Source organism: Mycteria americana, chromosome 2, assembly GCF_035582795.1.
Source record: "Mycteria americana isolate JAX WOST 10 ecotype Jacksonville Zoo and Gardens chromosome 2, USCA_MyAme_1.0, whole genome shotgun sequence".
Lineage (NCBI taxonomy): Eukaryota > Metazoa > Chordata > Aves > Ciconiiformes > Ciconiidae > Mycteria > Mycteria americana.
Window position 1 is genome coordinate 29349099 of NC_134366.1, and position 15257 is coordinate 29364355.

The following is a 15257-nucleotide window of genomic DNA, read 5'->3' on the forward strand; positions in this document are numbered from 1 at the left end:
GTTTACCTTGTCTTTATCCATCTATTCTTCCTATTCAAATATCTCACGTTTTGATGGGGAAGAACATGATGGAAGTATTTGCAGGGATTGTAAAATAGAGTCTGAACAGCTAAATTCAAGAGTTATACTAATTCATCTTTATTTTAATCTGATGTAACCCTGAGCACTGGCAATATCAGCTATTGTTCTAGTCAAAGATGCACCTTCTCTCTCAGCTGACACCAAATGATTTTCAGTCTATAAGATGTCACTGTATCAGCAATGTTATCTGACAAAGCTACAGACATAGGAAGATGTGCTTACTGTTTGAAACTACTGATATTAGTGCGGGCAGGCTACTTCTACAGGTGAATGCTTTCCAGCCATTTTGATCCCAGTGCAGTGAAGCAGAAAAAATAAACCAGATAGATAGACTTCATAAGCTGTGATTAAGCACAGTGCAAAATCCTTGGTGGAAAAGTCTCTACACCAGAGTTATACAAACAAACTTGGCTCATGTTGGCAGAAGAAAAAAGACTGGACGAATGGAAAAATACATGGTTGCTGATTTTTCTTAAAATTAATTTATACAAGTGGCTTTGTTGCCCAAGCACATGTTCATGTGGATGTGAGGTGTATTATTCCAACCCTTTCTGTAACATAACCGCGGTGACTGCATCACATGGTGCTAGTGCAAATAAAGTCTTGTTAACAGCCCATGAATAGATGCATTTTCCTAGAATACAGTTTCTCATTGGGACTGTCGACTGGTTCCTGGGCTACCAGTGGATAAGGATAGGTATGGACAGCTTCAGAAGTATAGAGTAAGTGTAGTAACCTGCAGTGTGCTACAAGACAATTATAAGTGTTTATCATAGAATCAAAAAGAATACAAGGGATATAGTTAATGCTGTGACGCTTTCGCTTGATTACTGATTGACTTGAAGGCAGTATCTTATTTAGTAGAATATAGCTTGCTAAACACCAACCATTCTACTTCTATCTATATTCTCTGTCCTTTTTGTTCTCTTAAAGACTGCACTTTGAATCTGAGAGGCCATTGCACTGAGCTAGCTTCCTCCACAAAGCAAGACTCACTGCATTTTTCCTTCACCTCCATTAGCATCTTATTTGGTCAGATCCAACATAAACACTGCTCTCTTGATGGACTCAGCTCAACTTATCTTCCTGATCTTATAGCCATTTATTTTCTTACCTATTAAGCTACTCATCTTAATCTTTATTTTCTTTCTGTCCCATTGTCTTGTGTTATCAATTCATCTAGTGGGAGCTCTTTCTCCTAGAACAAAAGCACTTTTCTTAGTATCACTGTAAAACTTTTTATTTTCCTCTTGACATTCTCTGAAGTGTTTTTGGACGTGCATTAGGAAAAAAATCATATAACTTCCATATACACTTCTATGAAATGATGAAACTACACTTAATTAGAATTTGAAGAACATCTTGATCTTTTAGCAAACAGAAAATTATTGTGAAGGCTTGACAGTCACATAGGATAGCTGTGAATGAACTTCGTGGCAGGTAATTTTGGCTCTGTTTCTGAGCCTTCCTTGCATGGGAGCGGAGGAAGTGGGTTAGAGGTGGAGAGTCTGCTGGGATTTGGGGTAGTGGTTCAGAGCACCTGCTCCGAGTACGAACTACATACGAACTAAAGAGTTCGCATTAACTCAGCATCTTGTGAAGTCACCCTTAAACTCAAGAGCGCGCCGTGGTACCCCCCTGACCCGGCCCCCGGGGGCTGCTGTCCTCCCTTTCCACCGATTGCCAAGGCAGCCCAGCACTCCCAATTCACACCGCCCCGCGGGCTCGGGCATCCCACCGCAGCGTCTCCTGGAGGCCCCCCCGGCCGGGCACCCCCCGCGCCCGGCCCTGCCGGCGGGCGGCAGGGAAGCAGCGGAGGAGGCCATCTTTACCGGCCGCTTGCCCGCCCCCGCGCTGGGCGGCCCGGGCGGAGGCAGCTTTGCGGGGAGAAATCGCCCGTTGCCCCGAGGGAAAAGCTCGATGAGCACGGCGGCCCCGGGCCGGGCCGGGCCGGGCCGGCCAGGCCGCCTCCGCCGGCTCCGAAGCCCAACGACCGGGCCGCGGGACGGCTCCTCTCCGCCGGCGCCGGGCCGCCGCCTCCGCAGGGCGGCCGCAGACCGAGAGCGCCCGGGCCGCGTGCCCGCGGGCAGCCGCGCCCGCCCGCGCCGCCCCGAAGGCCCGCGCCGCCCCCGCGGGCAGCACGCCGCGCGCCCCGGGCCGCCTCCCCGCCCCTCCCGCGGCTGCCACATCCCACTTCCCTCAGCCCGCCTCCCCCGCCGGCGGGCCCGCCCCGCAGCCCCGCCCCGCCCCCCGCCGGGAGGCGCCGGCTCTCATTGGTTGAGAACCGAGAGCGACGGCGCCGCTGGGCAATGGAACCCGAGCTGGCGCGGCGGCGGCGCCCAATAGGCGCGCGTGCCTGCCGCCCCTGCCCGTCGCGGCCGGGCGTCGGGGCTGCGCGTTGCCATTCGGAGGCAGGGCGGCGCGGGGAGCGGATGGTGCTGGCCGCGGCTCCCGGGCGCTGGCGGGGGCAGGAGCAGGAGCTGGCTGCGAGCGCCTCCCCCCCTCCCCATCCTACCCCCTCCGGCTGCGTGCGCCCTCGTCGCGCTCCGCCGCCGACCGCCCTGAGCCGGCAGCGCTGTACGATGTGAGCGGCCGCGGGGCTCGGCAGCGCCCCCGGTGCCCACGACGCTGGGGCGGGCAGCGATGGCCAGAGCCTGGCGTGGGAGCAGCCGCCGTCGCCGATAGGAAGCGCCGGGGGCAGCTGGGCAGGCGGCGCGGAGACTCCCTCGGGCCGTGAAGCGCTTGTCCCGTCCTGCCCCGCCCCCTCCCTCCTTCCCCCCCCCCACCCCCCCCCTCCCCCCGCGGCCGGTGCATGCGGGGCGCCGGGGGCCGAGCTCGGGCCCCCCGCAGCCGCCGGAGCGAGTGACCTGCCGGGTCCTGCGCATCCCCGCCATGTCTTCCTCGTCCAGCTCCTCGCAGACCCCCCCGTCCCACCACCAGCCCCCGCCGCAGAGGATGAGGCGCGGCGCCGCCGGGTCCCCCACTGCCGGCGGCGGCACGGCCGGGGGCCCCGGTAACGGCGCCGTGGGAGGCGCGGCGGGGACCAGCCGGCTGCTCCAGCCCATCCGAGCGACCGTCCCGTACCAGCTCCTGCGGGGCAACCAGCACAGCCCGACCCGGTCCCCCTCCGCCTCGGTGGGCAGCAATACCGGGCCGGGGGGCGGCGGCGGGGGTCGCGGCGGAGGCAGCCCGCCGCCGCCCAGCGCGACGCCGCCGTTGGCGGCGGGAGGCGGCGCGGCGGAGCCGGGCAGGGTGAAGGGCAGGCAGCGGCGCTCGCCGGAGAGCGGCGGCGGCGGCAGCAGCAGCAGGAGGAGCAGCTCACCTGAGAGACGGAGCCCCAGCTCCCCGGTGTACAGAGGTAAAGCACCGGGACAAAGCCGGCGTCCTGCTTCCCTGCCCCCGGGGGTGCTGCCCGGGCCGGGGCCGCCCAGCCTCCAGGCACCCCGGTTCCCCCCTCCCCAGCTCCCCGGTGGGGGGGTGCGCCCTGCCCTCGCCCCGGGCCAGCGGGGGTGGGAGCCCGGAGGGCTGCCGGCCCGGCCCGGCCCGGCGGGAGCAGCCCCGCCGGAGTCTCGGAGAGCGGGCGGGGGGAGGTGAGGGAGAACCCTAAACTCCCCCCCGCTCCCCGGGAGCGGGGCAGGTGCCATGCCCGGGTTTGCCCTGCCAGGACAGCGACCGAGCGGGGGAAGGCAGCTCGCCCCGCCACCTCCCCCTGAGGGGGTGCGAGCCCTTAAATGTCATCTTCCTCCTCCTCCTCCTCGGGCGAGGTGGAGAGCCAGCCTGGGAAAAACACTCCCGTCCTCCCCCCGCGCCGCCTGCCAGCGCTGGCCTCGGGAGGAAGTGCCTCCCCGGCGGAGCGGAGCGGAGCGGGGACGAGCCCCGCGCCCTCCGGGGGCTGCCGGCGGCTCCCCGGCCCCTCTGCGGAGGGGAGCAGCCAGGGGCTCCGACGGCAGCGCTCCGGCTCCCTCCTGCCCTTGCGAACGGGCTCTGGGAGTGGATGTGTGCAATAGAGGGACGAGTCTAAAATTAACCCGCTTCCCTGTTTACAGGTGTAGTTATTTAATACGGGTTGTTAGTGGGTTAGATTTATATCTGGGGTGTCACAACCCAGTTCTTGTGTGTGTTAAAACCAAGCCTCAAACGCTTTTCCTTTCTGCAGAGCTCGGTTTCTTAAAGGCTTGCATTTTTATAACATCTTAGGTTGAAATATGTAATGTTTTCAAGCAAAGACTCCAAAACAGAAAGGAAATTCCCATATTGAGATGCTTAAAAACAAATAACACAGTCTGCCTCCTTGTGATATTTAATACTGAGTCCTTCAGACTGTAAAAAAAAAAAAAAAAAACCAACCCAAAAAACCAATGTAGCCAAAATACGCCTGTAAATTTTAAAATGTAAAATAGATTCCCAGCAAGTCCAACTTAACCTGCGTCAGGTTGTCTGTTAAATTATTGAAGGTGTTAAAGTGGCAGTAGCCATCTTACCTCCCCCCTTCCCCCATCACTTTAGCAGTTGAATGAATCAGACTAAATGCACTTTTTATGTTATCCTGCTGTAGCTATCGGGTATCACACATCTCTTTCTGGGAACATTTGATGTGGTTCAATACCCCTCGCTTGTTCTGTCCCTTCCTTAAGTCTTACTGCGTTTCATTTCTGTGGCAAATTGTGTGTAACAGTGGAATCTGTTACCTTCTCCCCACCCCCCCCTTGTCAGTTTTAATGTGTAGTAAAATCTTACAATCTGTAGTATTTGTAACTTCGGCAAATCTCTGTCATCAGAACGGTCCTAGGACACGGGCAGCGTTTTGCAAATGAGCAAAATGTCACTACAGTTACGCATGGAGTTAATTATACAGTATTTGTGCTTATGCAGATGACCAAATTTGTTGTATTATAATCTGAACAGAGATACTTCATAACTTATTTCTCAAAAAGATCATCTATTTATGCAGAAGTTTTTGCATGCTTGAAAATGGAACTGGGCTTTAGTGGTTTTGCTTCATTCAAGCTCTATTTAAAATTTTAAAGATCATATTCTTCCCACTGTATGAAATACTAAATGTAGATTTCATTTTTTCCTCCTTCTTTAACCTTTGGAAAATGCTAATGGGAAACTAGGCAAAACAAAAAAAATCGGTGCATATGAATAGTGATGGTGCTGATGATGAATACTGTAAATTATTTAATTATGGAAACCCGGAGGAAAACATTGTAGTGGTGCAGTGTATAAAGGTCTACGCTTAAGGTGTATTGAAGAGGGAGGAGTGTGGGCAGTTACCTGCAAGCAAGGAAAAATACTGCAAAGCTGTGAAGTATTTCATTATTATGTACGAATTTTTTGTTGGAGGGGAAACTTTAATTTTAGAAAGTGGTTTCAGTTGTCTTCATCTGTGGGCTATTTTAGCCTTAATAAATCAGACTATAAATTAGCACTGAATGACTTTTCCATCATTAAACTTGTTTGAGCTTGCCTCACGGTGAACCGCGTTAGCGGCATACATGGCTTGATTCGGTTTAATAAGTGCAATGTATAAAATCATAAATGGTCCGTCAAGAAATGCACCCTGTAATCTGTATGCGCTGCGAGGAATTTGTTCCCCCTCCTCCAGGTCAAGCCAGCTGCTGCTGCAGAAGCTGACATCCTCTAGCAAATCCTGAATGAATGAATGAAAACAACGTGATCGCCCTAATAATGACCACAATTGCACACGTCAACAGCTTTATTTTACCGAAATACAGGCACCATTTTCTAGCAGGCGAGGGTAATAAGATACCCTATTTCTTCAGTCTTGCAAATGAAAAGAGGTTACCAAGAAAACCCCCCAAAACCTAGAGCTGTTTTTACACAATTGGGAATATAGTTGCATGCCATGGGGCAGGATTTTGTCTTTGTTTCCCTGCTTGTTCTCAGCACTTTAGTCATGATGTATGGATACTAAAAACGATGTTTGTAGTCTGTATGGTGATAGTATATAGAAAATTGATTGCTGAACCGGAGGACTGCTGCAGTAATAATGGAGGACTTCGGGGAAAAAAAAAAATGTTCTGTTTTCAAACATGGACCATCTTGCTGCGGCTTGTTAAACAATGTGCTACTCCAGCTATTTATAGTTGTTATCAGTATGCAAGTCTTGGGGAAGCGACTTGATTAAGTTTTTGTGTTAGTTTTTCAAAACCATTTCCCACTGCTATAAACCGTGAGCTTAGGCTCTAGGTATAATCCTGTTGTTTTCCTCACCAGAGCAGGAGATCTGTTTGTCTTTGGCTCTGCAGTCTGACTTGGATTGTTTCACGAATATGCTCATGCTGGAGGCTGCTTATGATTCTGATGGAGAGATGTTTTTCTCTTCTTAAGACACCTGCCCCTTCTCCACCTCCTTTTAGCCTTTTCCAGTATAGATTCCTTGAATTGGCTATGCTACTAAGCTATTTTGTGGATATTTTAGTGATTTGCCAGAGGTTCTTTTTATAAAGGAGATTTCTGTGAAAACACTCCAGCTTTGAGCCTCTACAGGTCAGAGCAACTACCATTGCAGGCGTTGACATCACTACTACATGAATGAAAGCAGCATGCTCTGGTTTTTCTCCTATCATCATCTTTTCTCCCCCTTCTTTCTAGGATGCTGTAAATGTTTTTGTTCTGCAGCAAAACCTTGTGTGTTTAGAACTGAAACTTTAAGAATCTGATGATATTTTCTTTAGGTAAATTTGGGGATTTGTAGTTGTTAGGAAACCATTGATGCCAGTATTTGTATTTCATTAGTATTGATACTGAATGTATGAGAAATCCTGAACACTATAAACTAATTTCAAGGTGCTAAAAAAGAGGGGAAAAAACTTCTGATATCCTAGGATAAACCTGCAATGTGTGAGTCTCCTCCTTTCTTCTTTTTTTTTAAAAGATGTTTATTCCTTACTAGTAGATAGCTTTTATTGCCAACTCTCCAAAACATGAATACAGGCTATGTAAAAAGTGTCTGGTTGAATGTAACAACACGTGGTTTTCTTAGAGGGGAATATATCTGATACATCTCTGATGGCATAAATGTAACGCCAACAGAATGTGAAGCTGTGTGGTTTATGACGAAGGACATTCCAATAATAATCCAAAACCAACCCCCTTGGACAGGTAGAACAAAATGTATTACTTGCTTGTGAACCCTTATGTTTTACAGAAAAAAACCAAATTTTTTTCTTTCTTGCCTTACCTGGATAAAATCAGTAGTTTCTGTTGTTATGTAAAGTAGCTTGTATAAATATGAGAGTGGGTTTCCTGTTTAGTTTTTTTTTTCACATGGTATGTGATGTTTTGTATACAAGGAGGGTGTAAATGACTTCTGTCTGATTCAAGCTCAATATTGCTTTCATCAAATGCTTTGATTTGTTTAGTGTTAACTCTGGTGGCACTGTAAATTACGCTTCATATTTTTCTAACTTTCACTTACATAGTTTATAGTACAAACTTTTTTCCATATGAAATTTTGGAGGCAAAGGTTAGGTTTAAGGACATCTGAAAAATACTGTAATCAATTTGGCTGTTAAGGGTTCCCAATATCTTTTACTTCCCAAAATAACTCCTAAAGCGTTGCCAACATTAGTAAGAGAAAGGAATTAAAAAATATACAAACCAACTGCATAACCCAGTTCTGAGTAATAAGTATGTATATCTGTTGTTATGCTAGTAGATAAAAGGCTAGTGGAGTGAGGAGTGGAGCAAGACAGACAATATTGCTGATCTCTAGACTTGTAAGGGATATCAGTATTTAAAAAACCAAAATTCGGACTTCAAAAGGCAGAACTATTTTAATATCCTGGATTCAGGCCATCCAATATTTTGGCATCATAAGCACTTATACCAGAGATCAAGAAGATCTTTCCTTTATTTCTAACAAATGTAGGTAAGGAAGTAATTTTTGTGACGCTTCCTATTTCCTGATGCCTGAATAATAGCAGTATTCCCATAATTGTATGGCCAAAACAGTTTTGCTCCAGCTTTGTCCCTCTCTCTTCCCAAAATAGCTTTCATTGGAATAGAATATGGTGAAATAAAAGACACTGGCTAAATTTGAACCAGTTGTCTTGAACTCAAAGGCTTTTTAGTTACATGTTTTAATATCACTTTAAATGAGAATAGTATATTAGATGTTCTTAATAAATATGTTTCATAAGACAAATTAATTGAGCTTCTTTCAGGTATTAAAACAACTGCAGGAAAGAAAAATAGAAAAGTATTTTCTCTGTTGAACGTGAATGATATTGTAGCAAGGCATTAGCTATTAAGAAAGCACCCCCGTACCCTACGGAAAAAGTAACTTATAAAGTATATGTATATATCTATTTTAAAATCACTAACTGAACTTTAATTCTTGTTCTTTGGATGTAAGCAAGTATTACTGTGTTATATATGGCCAAAGTGAAGTTACTTGCCAACATCCATGCATAGTAAAACAGCGGCTAATACTGAAATTTGTTTTCTGAAATTTATGATTCCTGTTTTTTGTCCTTTTCTTTCCCAAGCTGGTGGGGTGAATGGAGGTTCTTAAAATGTATCTTAAAATGCAGGGAGGGTAGATCGAGGGACTGAATCTTACAAAAACATCAGAGTTTGCCAAGTATAGACTGACACATAATGAGTTGTTGAGCTTTGCTATATTGCTAAAATTCACAGCGGAAAGCTAGTTATTTTTAAAATGGGGTTTATGCTACTACTCTAGATATCATCATGAAAAAAAAGATAACTGATGCAGTAATTCTGAAATTTCAGTTCAACCGGGACTTGAAAGCAATAGTTGTAACAATGTAAAACCTATTGGAAATAAAGTATATGCTCCTCAATGTTTCAGTTTAAGTGAATATTTGAAATACTTTTTTTATGGGGCTTCATCAGTTAAGTAATTATCTTCATCTGAAGAAGGTAATAGTTTTTTTTTTTTCCACAGTGAAAAATTAAAGTTCCTGTTTAAATCGGTTGGCAACGTCTTCAGTAGAGAAAAGCATTGCCAACACTTGACACAATGGTTAGGTCTCCATGCATACGTTCAAGAAAAATTGTTAATATAGTAGGGTTTAAATATCGACTAGCATTTTCTGAAATGTATCACTTACTGATGAAAAAAAGGACCCTGTAGTAAACATACATAACTGGAAAATTTTGCTCAAGACTTGAGATAGTTAACTGCGTTAATGATCATCTTGCTTTAATGTTAATATTTAAATGCATTGAGTTTTCTCTCTTTCAACGCTGCCTCCCATGTAAACCTGTGGTACCTAAACAATGGCTTAAGGCATTTTCAGGCAAGTAAAATAATATTTACATCTCATCATTGGAAGGGATACATCCACAGCAACTTGTCAGTCTGAGATTATCCCCTTTTCCTTCATGTCACCATTTTTAAGGTGTGGGCAATTGCAAAATGAAGAGAATCGGAGATTAGAGTGAAGGAAAATGAGTGTTTATACTTAGTAATCTAATTCTTACATTCTGAGTGTGTATTTACCTCTTCCCAAAAATTAGATTGTTCTTCAGTTATGCTTTCATTTTTCCCCTCCTGATTTGACTCTGAAGTTCACCACCACTAATTTGTATTATGACTATTTTTGAATCAGAAATTAAATCCTAAAGCTTGAAAATAGCTGACGGGTACTGAAAGGGATCACAGTCTGAAAACTTCTGCAGTATGGATACCACACAGAGTATCATGATACAGTGTGTAATATCAATCCTTTTGAATGGCGAGTCAGTCTCTCCAACTCTTATTTTTCCGAAGCTAGGATCTCATCCATGGAAACACTCACCCATGGGTGAAACTAAAATACATGCTCTCTTGGGAACCCTTTCCTGCTCTCCCAGCTGTGTGAGTATGGACTTAGGACCAGCACTGTTCCCTTACAGGGTCCTCTTGGACTGTCTGGTGATGACTCTGCTCAGACTACGTCTTCTGCTGCTAGTAAGACAGAAGAGGGCATGTAGCTACTAGAAGCTTATCTTGGGGAAGGAAACCCAGCCAGGTCAAGTGGGGGCCGTGCTGGGGAGTGCCCTCAGCCTGCTGTCTCTGGCCTTGTAATAATGCCTCTGCCCTGGTCCTCTTCATTTCTCTTCTGCACCTTCCCTGCTCTTTTGGTATCTGCACCACTTCTTATTAGCTGCTGCTGCTGTATCCTACCAAACTATTAACTGTCACCCTGTTAAAAACAGATTAGCTTTCTCTGATGGGGGCGGAAAAAAAACCTCAGAGGTGTGGGTGTCTACACTCAAGCAATAACTGTCTTCTGCACAAACAATTTGTAAATAGGGATTAACCTAATGACTTGGTGTTGGGTCAATGGAAGATGGTTTTGAAGTTTTCATTTTTCATAGTAGCAGATCTCTTCATTAGCTTTCCATATTAGATATTACTGCTTTGGAGACAGCATATACTTCCTAGTAGGTCATAAAATGTTATGAGCTTGGGTTTTGAAGCCTTAATGCAAGATACCGTATTGGTTAGACCTTCTTATTTAGTGTTGCATGTGCCCTAACAATAAATGATGACACAGACATTGGTGTTTATAAGGATTTAACTTTCACTGCTGCTAGTGTTAAATTGAGGAGTAGCTGTTTGCCATGGATATTATTCTCTGAATCAAATACAAATGAGTGATTAACAGCACTGGTTTTTATATGCCACTTGTTTTGCACAACCTGAAACTACTTTTGCCCAAACTGCACATTTTGTTTCCTCTTTAGGAAGAATGTGTCTCTTATTTTGCTCATAAGAGTGGTGAGTAAGAACAGTACAATAGCAGTTCCGTCATGGTTTTTGAATAACCTAAGATCCACTGTAGAATATTTTCTTCTCACTCTGCCTTGAGATGGTCTAAACTGGAATAATAATTTAAGTGTCCTATTCCTTGAAAAGTGCAAGTCACCTGTTTGAACAAGGTTAGCTTCATCCTCCTTTCCTACGCTCTCACCACCAGGCATTAAGCAAGAAGATGAGTTGTAGACATACTTCTGAATTTCAGGAATTAACACTCATATCTAACTGGTTTGACTGGTCATTGCAAGATCGCTGGCGTTCATCCTACAGACTTGAAACTAATTTCTGTAGCTATATGAATTTTAATATTGTTTTAGTAAGTATAAATCTGTCTTTTGGAAATGTTTTCTGTAACAGTAACCACATGGTTGTGAACTGATTAAATGTATGGCAAAATGGGTATTTTTGTCGTGTCCCTTTTAATCTCTAGTGTTTTGGTGTACAGTGTCTATTCTGGAGTTCTGTTACAAATAGTTTGTGAAGGTTGGCTAGCTGGATTACCTGTATATCTACATTTTTAAAAAGGCTTCATGGTTAGAAAAACCTAAACATTTTAATATAGGTGCTTAGGCTGCAATACTAAAAAAATCAAACCTGTAATGATTTGTTGACATCTGTCAGCATTTGGAAACCAAACTGTGGCTTGGAAATAATGTGTTCTTACCAGAAAACAAATTCTGGTTATTCAATACTCGATCACTAGCTAATTCTATTAATCCTAGTCTGCAGAAATTAGCCCATAAATACGAAGCCCACTCGAAGTATGACGTGCAGTCAGCCATTGGCTATTTGGCAGCAGATTAGCGAAGTGCAGATACAAATGCCTAGGCTTGTGAAACTGTGGCTTCCAAGGATAATGGTACAGTTGCTTTCATTGGATGAAGTGCTGTACCCATGCTGGATCAGAAATGTTGCTGGATAAACCTTGGAAATTCTGCACTGTGTTCACAGAACTCAGGCCACTGACATAGAGCGTGGAGGAGCCAGTGAGCAGCTCTACAAGACCTGTGGGTCTCTGTAGGTATTTAAGATGGTCTCACTACTGCTCCTTCGGCACATCACGGCAGAGCCCATTAGGCCAGTAGGACTAGAAGATGCTGGTGATTATAGCAGGTATCAGTGTGGTGCGATCTGTGCTCTGGAAGGGTTTGGTGAGTGCAGTTCTCGCACATGGAGTCAGCTTAAATTCAGTGCCACGTGTCGGCTAATCAGTCTTACTGGAGTCTGGAGTGCTGGAAAGTACATTGCAAAACCCAAGTGGCTTTGCATTGTTGACTCTGTGCAGTTAGGTGTTATACCTCTGTATCCAGTATGTCATATATAATTCAAGATCTTTCTGTTATACATGGTGTCTTAACTTTCTGTTATTCAAAGTAATGGAGAATTGACTTGCTCACTAAAAATTAAACCTCGATTTATGCTGAGTGTCCCAGAACAGACTTTGAACAGTGTGACTCTAAAAATATCAGCTAACTGCTGAAGAATGCAGAATAAGACTTAGGTTTACACAGTAGCTGGGAAGCTGCCAGGTTGAAGGAGGAGCTGTCTTCACAGAAGTAAATTTCAGTTAAGGTCTTCAAATTTTCATTCGTAACCGATAGCTGTGTTTACTTAATTGTGGCAATTGATAGTGGAATACCCTTACACATCCTTTCCCTCATACTCTGACTTCTCTGGTATTTCACCTTCAGTGGCTCCTTTGTTGTACCTGATACCCTGCCCTGAATAATCATCTTTGCAGTGTTTTCTTCCCCCAGAAAGAAACCATAAAATACATTTGAAGTACTTGATGTTCTTTTCAAGGGGGACAAGAAAAAGTCCTAATCTGGTAGAGATTTCTCACGGGCAGAAATGTAATTAACTCATACATGTTCAAAAGTAATGTGTATTTGAGAAACGTCCATACAAGGCAATGACCAGAGACACATACGCAATTTAGGAAGTTGTCCACACTGAAGATCCAGATAACCTTTGGGCATTACTGTAGAAACAGAGACACTCATGCTTTCAAACCACGTTGTGTGTTGAAGTGTGCAGTCCATATATTGTTTAAAATATTAATTTTGTGAAACTGTTGTATACATCTACCTTAATTTCTTCCAAAGAAGGAACTAGCCTATTGAGATTATTGGAGTCCCATTATTTTATATAGCGGTGTGTGTAGCCTTTAATACAAAGTTGGAGGATGCAGGGAGATCTTCAGATTGCAAGAATTATAGTAGAAACTCAGTTTGGCCGCATTGAAGATAGGAATTACCAAATCTGACAACTCAAAATCTGGGAGAAGCAGAAGAAATGGGTGTGCTGGCACTCTATATACAGTAAAAGTTAGATGTTGTCTACAGCTAGGCCTCTTTTAATCATGCAAATTTACATGCATATACAGCAAAACAAAAAAGCCTACATAGAGGTACGTTCTAAAATTCATAAATTTGGAGTAAAGTTTCAGATTTCAGAAGGAAATAGTTTGAAAATTTGGCTAAACAGGGTTGCTCTGACTTGAATATGGAGAGAATCTGTTTTAATGAAAAATGTTAACACTATTGGAATCTTTCAGACATCAGAAGAACTCAAGGATGTGATCTGATTGCATGGACACTTATCTCAAAAAGGCCGCTAGGAATAAGCAGAGAGCCTGCAAGAAACAGCAGGAGAACTGAGAAAAGAATGTCACATTATCAATCAAAAAGTGAATCTTGGCTGAGGATTGTTAAAACCCAAACAGACTTGGACTTTGCATGCTTTAAGACAGACAATAGAAACACGTAAATAGAAAAATAAGGAAAAAGTAGTTGCAGCTGTTCAGTATCAAGAAAAAGAGATTAAGGATTATCTGAGAGAGATTTGCTGGAGTGAATAGTTTCAAAATCAACTCCAAGGAATAGTAGCAAAAATCTCAGAGGAAATAGCACAGATATTTATTAAATGCTTTGTGCTCACCAGGATGAAGTATAAGTAATCAACTTTCAATAAGGACAGTGATTTTTAACCTGGGAAGATACAAAAAAATGAAATTTTAAGGGAGAGAGTAATTTGGAATTAGGAATTACCAAGACTATGATAAATACAGATTGCAGATTTGAATAAAGTCAATTCAGTGATCTCCATTGCAGGATTCTAGAGAAGCCCACTCAGAAGTTCACACTTACCTTCAACTTTCTAAGGCAATCTTCTGGATAGGAGGTGACACCATTTGAGAATAGACCCGAGTATATCGGAGACTATGCTGATGTTTTTAAAATGTGAAAAATTTTGAGTCCAGTTCTAAAATGTAGAGATCTGTTGGTCTAACTTCAGCTCTAGATGAAACTTCAGAAGAAATTCTAAGGGATGGTAGAAAGAAGCGAGAAATGTTAAAGTGCAAAATGAGCTTTCTAAATTGTGTTATGCTAACCTGGTGGTTTTGATCAGAGAACTGATTTTCTAGATGGGAAGTAGATCTTATCTGCTTAGGCAAATTTTAAAATTAGGGTGATGAAACCGTTGATGAATTTTGAGAGGTTTAATGAGTACGCAGGAAGATTATGCAACAAGAGTTGAAGGACCTTGGGAATTGAAATAATAATTTCTGAAAGTGAGATTTAAAAGTAAAAATTGGAGGTTTATGTATGTCAGGTTGTACTTGAGCAGAATATCTTTTCCTCTAAGTGGGAACATGTAATTTGAAAATGCTGGAGAGTGGAGTTGGGTGATGGTGGGATATCTAAACTGCCAACATGAAGTGCCAGTACTGGGCACAGGTCAGGTCTTGCAGAAATGAGCAACCTGCTGCGCAGGGGCCTGCTGAGACATTGTGTGGGATACGGCACACAGTTTTGGTGCTCCGCAATTGAGAAAGGTAAAATCAAACTGGAGTAGACTCAAAGAAGGACTACTAGGTTAGGAGTTTAACCATGCAATGATAACAAAAATCTACTCTGAATAAAAATACAATTGGTTTCTCTGAATCCAGGTGAGTGGGGAAGGGGATGGAGAGGTGGGAAGGAAGAACCGTAAGTTAGTGCTAGGACATGAATGGGTGGATTGGTTTGACAATGTAAATATTTATGTGGAAAAATATAAGAAGGCCTGAAACCATTAGGAAAAAAAAAACCTGTCCTGGAATATTTTTCCAGTTGGAATCGTGGGGGCAAAATACCCAGGTGCTCTAAGACTGAGCTTGTAATCTGTTTTTAAGTGATTATATGTGTTTTGTCAGTGATAGTTGAGAACTGGGCTCCTGATTTAGGAAGCTGTTTCTGGTCCTTTGTTTCTATGACTTAACTGATAATGTAAAGATAATTCATTTAATCAGCAAAGTTGGGCAGCCTGATTTAAGCAATCAGTTTTAATCTGGTTTTATGTTTCTATTTTTCAGTATTTTTTTCAGAAAAAATAT

The 15257-nt window shown here is 44.0% G+C and overlaps 1 protein-coding gene across 4 annotated transcripts in view; it reads left to right on the forward strand.

Annotated features, from left to right (window-relative positions):
• Positions 1–2469: 2469 nt before the first annotated feature.
• GLCCI1 (glucocorticoid induced 1) overlaps positions 2470–15257 on the forward strand; it is a 57840-nt gene continuing 45052 nt past the window's right edge. For all 4 annotated transcript variants that reach the window (XM_075492877.1, XM_075492878.1, XM_075492880.1 and 1 more), the window contains exon 1: positions 2470–3439. In XM_075492877.1, the coding sequence (XP_075348992.1) occupies positions 2974–3439 (466 nt within the window). In that variant the 5' untranslated portion in view covers positions 2470–2973. The remainder of the gene's footprint in view (positions 3440–15257) is intronic.